This window comes from Echinops telfairi, unplaced genomic scaffold (assembly GCF_000313985.2).
Source record: "Echinops telfairi isolate 266 unplaced genomic scaffold, ASM31398v2 ScPeMD7_3;HRSCAF=10, whole genome shotgun sequence".
NCBI lineage: Eukaryota > Metazoa > Chordata > Mammalia > Afrosoricida > Tenrecidae > Echinops > Echinops telfairi.
In genome coordinates, this window is record NW_022103899.1 from 49,315,747 (window position 1) to 49,322,805 (window position 7,059).

The 7,059-nt window shown below is 50.4% G+C and overlaps 1 protein-coding gene across 1 annotated transcript in view; it reads left to right on the forward strand.

Moving 5' to 3' along the window:
- The window catches only part of SGPP2 (sphingosine-1-phosphate phosphatase 2), a 57,617-nt gene that overhangs the window by 37,014 nt on the left and 13,544 nt on the right, over positions 1 to 7,059 (forward strand). The window contains exon 3 of the mRNA XM_004701640.2: positions 699 to 788. Within this exon, the coding sequence (XP_004701697.1) occupies positions 699 to 788 (90 nt within the window). The remainder of the gene's footprint in view (positions 1 to 698; positions 789 to 7,059) is intronic.

Below are 7,059 nucleotides of genomic sequence, written 5' to 3' on the forward strand. Positions count from 1 at the left end.
TGACCTCCAGATGCCAGCATTTCCCGTCGCCCCTGCCCGATACACGCAGCCTGACGAGGTGTGGCTCTGCCTGGTGGTGTTGGTGGCGAATGCTGACTGGACCATGGGCTTCCAGAGAAATGAGCAACTCTCCTTAGAAGCAAGGATGGCGAGACTGGGTCTCACTTACATTGGACATGTTGTCACAAGGGACCTGTCCCTGGGGAAGGACATCCTGCCTATCGTCCAGTGGAGGGTCAGCAAAAAGGAGGAAAACCCTTGGTGAGATGGACCGACCAGTGACTGCAACAGGGAGCTCATGCGTGGTGTTGACTATGCAGACGGTGCAGGACCAGGGCCACGCGGGGTTTCCTGTTGTCTGTGGAGTCCTGGTGAGTCAGAGCCCACCGCAACTGAACCGAACAACTACAGTCTACACCCAGGTGGAGACAGAGCGATTTAATCCACACCAACTGCAAACACGACGGAAAGCAGGGTTCTACTGAGTCTTATTGGCACAGCCACATTCCTCTGCCCCTCAACCCCACCTTCCTTCCATTGAAAGATGGGTGCAGATCGTCAGGTTTCTGGTCTGGGGAATGTGCAATTCAGAGCCGCCCTGGTGGAGGACTGGCTGTTCTTCCCATCGGCATGCAGCAGCAAACCCTGGGTGTGAGCACCGTCTGGGCCTCTCGTTCACTGATCCCTTGTCTCCACAGTATCCGTTTGCCTTGGGACTGACGATGGCCGTGGTGTTCTCTACCCTGGTGTGTCTCAGCCGACTCTACACTGGAATGCACACCGTCCTGGTAAGGCATTGTCCTCCAAGCTCGCCGTCGTTGCTTGCAGAGCCCTGTGGTTGGCATGTTCATGGTTCCCCTCCCTGGTCATTCTTGCCTTCGTTTCCATACTTAATTACCTCACTCACCAGGCCAGTGGGTAGTTGTTACTCCTTTGTAGTGTGTGTGTGTCATGACAGCAGTGAATCTCAGAGATGTCATCAGGGAGTCCGAGTTACTGACAGACCCTCGGCCCTTGGACAGTTGGCAAGAACAGTGACCAGGACTCGGTTGCCCCGAGTTATCAAGGCAGAGAGTACACACAGGACCAAGGATGGGAGTGCGTGGACCCAGGTCCCCACCTCGCTCTTCACAGAGGCAAGTTCAGGGGTCTTGGTGCCCTTGTGTGGCAGGCCAGGGGCTTGTGGGTCCAGAGAACCCAGAAACCATGGGTGGTACCTCCCATGCTTCTTTAGGCTGTAGGTGCTGGTGGGCTGATGTTGGCTAAGGGTCTGTTCATCTAGGATTCACCCCGCCGTCCCCCGGGCTGCCACAACTGGCCCAGTTAAAAAGACTTCAGAGAGTCATTTTCCTTGTGCGGCAGCGCGCAGCTACCTTGAAGCTCCCGAGAACGGGCTGACCCTGGTTTCCCAGAGGGACCCTTTGTCCTCCTGATTGGAATGCGAGGGCTTGCCGTTTTCTAAATCGCAGAAATAGGCCTGGCTAATTGCGTTGTCTCCAGAGTGAAGGCCTAAAGGGCGTGTTAGCAAAACCCTCCAAAGGAACGGCTGCGCTTTCCTAGCCATCCTGTGTTGATCGTGATGAGAGGGGTGGGAGGGGGTGAGCCCTCCCTTTCCAAGGGGGTGGAGCCCTCCCCTCGGGAGAGAGGAGCTGATTCAGAATGGGCAGAGGCAAAGACCCGGGAGGGTTGGAACCCCAGAGATAGAGGGCTTGAGGCTTCAGGAGGTTCTCATGCATGTTTCTCTCGGGACGGCAAGTCAGGCCTCACAGGAAACCCAAGAGGTGCTGACGGGGCAGGAGTCTGGCCTGGGACGGAGGTGAGGGACACTGAGTGCTTGGGAGGGGGTGAGACCAGATTGGACAAGCACTGAGGAGCCAGCCTTGATTCGTTCCGTGACCGGCCTGTGGGGCAGGAGAAGCCGGGGTGGTGCAGACAGGTGGTGAATAGAGCACCCTCCCTGAGGTGGGGCCCGAGCAGGTTTGGCAAGCCCAGTGACACCACCGTGCGGGTGGCATGTCCTCAAAGGAAGGGTATGCACTTGGAATCCCGGGGGTGACTGGACTGGGGAGCCTCAGGCGGGGCCAGTGCTACCCTGGGCCCAGTGAGCCTTGAGGGGTGGGGGGCGGTCACAGAGAGCATTAGGAGGCAGACCCATAGAAGCAGAATGGGGAGGCCAACCAGTAAAGAAGCTCACTGATTGAGGCTGCCTAAGCTTCAGGTCCTCCGCCCATCGGACTGCGGCTCTGTGTTACTATGGTGCTGGACCCCGTGTCCCTGGGATTCCCAGTGCCAGCGTGGTCACCACGGTGGGCAGGTGTCAGTGGCGCTCCCACCGCAAAGACTGTGGCTGGCAGCAAGGGTTAGGGTTGAGACGGGTGCGCTGTGGTCAGTGTCCCAAATAGAGCGCAGCCTGTTACTGGAAGAAGGAGGGGTGCTGGCAGACAGAGCCCCAGTGATGCTCTTTGTATGTCTCTGAGGGTGCATTTCCCCTGTTCTTCCAGGGGCTCCCAAGCTGGGTATTATATTTTTACTTGTGTTCTCTGGAGAACGAGGACCAGAGCCAATCAAAACGCTATCACTTGTGATGTCCTAAATTAAACTGCAGACAGTGCTGATGTTGAATCCTTCGAGTTATAAAGCCACCATCCCAAATGTACGAACAGTGAAATTAGGCGGCATCTTTGTTGCTGTTCGGACAGTGAATATTTGCAATTTGAATACATGACGAGCGGGGCTTCCATGATTTTGGACTTGAGTGAGCTGAAATGCCGCTCTATTTTATTGTCTCTAAATGGATTGAGCTGCAGATAATTATATAGGTATTGGGTTTTATTTGTGCACTTATCATTTTTTCCCTAAGTGTTGTTTTAGTTTTGGTTGGAGTTGGAGGATGTTGAAAAGGCTTCTCAAATATTAAATTATCCGCAGACCATAGGAAACGGATTTCTGACTTTGGACTCGCATTTGGGGGGAGGGGGGGTGTTCAAACTGTTTGACTACTTAAAATACCACACACACACACACACACACACACACACACACACACACACAACTGCCTTTCTTAATATGGGAAAGAAAACCAGTGAGATGCCAATTATATATACCCCAGCACACCCGACTTCCTCCCCTCCCCCGAGCATGGGCTGAGGTTCTGGAGGTGAAGGGACTGGGGAGTATTTCTGAGCACACTCACCTCTGTATGATGCCCAGGGTTTTCTGTGTAACCCAGAGAGAGTGCTTTTGCCCTTTTGTAAAATAGAGCATCATTTCTGGCTCCAGAAGCCATTAGTACTGATGGTATCACAAACATTTAGTCTTTCTGATGACAATAACGGTGATGATGAAGGAAAGAAATAATTTATTATCTACCCTAGAAGAGGTTCAGGCCGATAGCTTTTGGACTGGTACAAAGGCAAATCGAAATATTTCATGACTCTGTATTAATCGAATCAAAATTTGGGCTTAGTACAAAGTATGGGTTTTTTCCCTCCACTGTGAATTTTAATTCTACATATATTCTGAGGCCAACAAGACTTGCTTTTATTGTCAAATAGCTGTTGCCCATTTGTGTGTAGCCACATATTTTCCCTTTATGTTATGTTGTTCCCAGAGCCCCAGTTTCCATCTGGTATTTTGTGGCTTCTTCCTAAACCACTCCATGCAGTGTTTCTGCTAGTGTGTTAGGCAGGGTTCTCTAGAGAAACAAAAAATAGGATACTTATGATATACAAGGATAGGTTTATATAGCAAGAAGGAATACAACAGCTAATTAGTCCACATGACAGTACAGAAGGCTCAGTTCAACTCACTTTTGTAGGACAGTTAATACACTGAAGGTCTTTTCTCATGCAGGCTGCTGGTCCACCATCAAGGAAGCAGACATTGAAGTGGTTGGTGGGAGGTACACAGTCTGTCTGCAGGCAAGGTGAGCAGAATCAAATTGGCCCGCGGACAGCAAGACCATGGAGCCCAGTAGCAGGCAGTAGCAGCTTAGTGAAGCAGGTCATAATAGAGCCTCAATACGTAAGGTTGCACAGCATGGCAACACGATCCAGCATGATCCATGGGTTGGCTCAGCCCACAGGTAGCGCAGCACACAGTTGAGGCAGAGCAGCTAACTCAGGCAGTGGCATGGTGGTCCTATTACCAGGGAGAAAGAGGAAGAGCCCGGCTCTAGAGAGCCATTTATTTCAGTTACCCTCCAATCAAGCTGTTACCTGATCAACAGGCTAAACTCCACCCATATGTTCCTAGGAAGCCATGTTGGCACCAAAAAACCGAACTCTCACAGCTAGCCTGCTTCTTCTGGCCAGGCTTTCGACCCTGTCTTTCCAGCCATGTCCTCATTTCACTTCTGTCTGACCTTCTTTTTTTCCCCCTCCTTGAGTTCTCCCTCTTTTGTAGGATATAATCTTCCCCTTCACCTAGTAACCCCAGTCTCCCCTCTAGTCTTTCACTTCCCCATCCATCCCCTTTCCCTTGACCCCTAAACCATCAAAGTCAGTTTCTTTTGGTATGAAAACCTTGATTTGATCACATAGGGTTGTTGTCCTTTATTGATTGACTAACTTCACTCAGCATAATGTCTTCCAACCCCACTTGGAAGGATGGTTGTGGTAGGTAGACAATTCCCTGTGTCCTTCCCTGCAGGTCCTTGAACTGGCCTGTTGACTGTGTCCACTTACCCACTAGCCAAAGTTACACACTTACCAGCAGCGGAGGTTGTGGTTTCCATGGAGACTGAATGGTTTGAACTGCTGACCTCTTGGTTAGTAGCTGAGTTGCTTAACCAGGCCACCCGTCATCAGGGCTCCTCTCCATCTGCCCACAGTGCAACCAGGCTGGCCCAATTGACAGAAGTTTCCAGTTCTCATCCCTGCCTAGAAAGGATGACTCTTGTTAAATGATGGATAAACCATTGGTAGATACAGTTAGCACTTTCTATGTTTCTAGCTCTTTCTAAGGGCTTTCCCCAAGCCCACATGTAAATATAACAATGGCAAAACTTAGGGTTTGTGAGGCAGCAATCTAAGGTGTTCACATAGACTACCTATGGCGACGGGTGGCGAGCAGCAACTTAATGAGGGAGGTTCTGATGTCTTAACTTTTACCCAGGAAGCACAGAGAGGGAAAGCTACAGGACCAAGCTTGTGTAATTGGTTAGAAATGGAACTGAACTTTTATATGAAGCCACTTGGCTTCAGAATTTTTGCTTTTAATTACCGTTAGATTACTCCCCCTCCAGGAAGTTTGTGAATGCGTTTAATAGCAAGCAATCCAAACTCACTAACTAGCCCCATCAGCCTGGTTCTGTTTGAAATGAAGGAATCGATTTCGATAGAGTAGACTCTTATACAGCCACTATCAAATAATGTATTTCTGATTTCACAAAAAGGGATCTATGGCATATTGCTAATCCCAAGTCCCAAAAGGACTTGTCCAACATGTGGCTGTTGGTGGTAAAAGTAGGTGTGAGGGGACATGGACAGAGGCCTCTGAAATGCATCTATGATGATGATGATTGTTTAGACAGTGAGCCTGCCTCCATTTACAAAAACAATGAAAGCTAATATGATTCTTCATGGAAATGGACTGAGTCATCGTTCCTCTATCCTAGCATGCTTCTTGTTATAGAATAGCTCATTTTTTGACAAAGCACCTGATAGCCATTGCACGAATGAATGAGCTAACAGTTTCCTGAACTGCCGCGTTCAGATTAAAAAGCCCTGCAGGCGCAGTGGTTAAGCGCTCCTCTGGATACAGGAAATGGACGGCTGTGCAATTCTACTCAGGTTCTTCGGGAAAAAGACGTGGCTCCCATAACCACCCAGTGGGCAGTGGGACTCAGCCATGTGGGGTCGCTCGGAGTGGCACCCCACGGCACTCTTCTCCTTGCCACCGAGCACTGTGAGGAGTTCCCAGAGCAGGCGGGAGAGCTTAGCTTTCTCCCTGATGCAGGCATCCTCAAACTGTGGCCCACGGGCCACATGCGGCCCGCTGAGGACATTTATCCCACCTGCTGGGTGTATTTGCTGCCGCTGCCTGTCCTGCTTAACAGCCGACTCGTCCAGTGTGTATAGGAATTTGTTCATAGTTTTTTTTTCAAAACTATAGTCCGGCTCTCCAGTGGTCTGAGAGACAGTGAACTGACCCCCTGTTTAAAAAGTTTGAGGACCCTGCTCTGATGGGACTTGCATCTTTTATGATTTCTATCCTCTGTGTCTTCTCTTTTTAAACAACCCTTAATTTGAGCTTTGGCAACAGCATGGATACAAGCTAAGTGTCAAAGAGCACTTATCTTTTGCCCCTTTATGGTTTGGGAATCAATTTAAAGTCGTGCAGACTTTTGAATAGCAAAATGCCTTAGTCATTGTCCTGCCTCCCAGATTGGATTCAGACACAGAGCTAAGAAGAGGCCACGCGGAAGTGGCATCCATCCTTTATTAGTGCGCTGGAAAGAGGGGGAAGAGAGGATTGGAGGGCCGACCCGGGCTCAGCTCAGGTGGAGCGGAAGAGTGAGCGGGGTCCAGCCAGTCACCAAAGGACAGACAGACTGTTTGCCCGTCCTAGCCGAAAAACTGCCCGAGAACTGGCCTGAGCTGCTAGCTACTCCGCAGCACTGGGATTGGAGCATGATTTTCAAAAGGTGACCCCAGAGCTCCTGTCCAAATGTAAAATGAACACGACGTCAAGGATGTCACTCAACTCGGTCATTAGCGGCGGAACCTGGAAAAGGTTAAGGAGCGCTAACGATGGATAGGCAACTCGAGAGAGATGTAACAGCAAGGGTGCTGGGTTACCCGGGAAACAGTTGACAGTCACCCACGGTAACAGACTGTAACTTCCAGGGTTGTTGTTTCCACTCACTGGAAGGTGCCCCTAGTCCGGGCCGACTATAGACAGTGAGTGAGTGAGTGAGTGAGTGAGTGAGTGAGTGAGTGAGTGAGTGAGTGAGTGAGTGACCGAGTCTACGTCCCCTGGGTAGCCCGCTCTCACGACACGGATGCAGAATCGATTTTCTCTGAATCCGTCAGCAATAACAGTGCCAGCGAAGGGCTG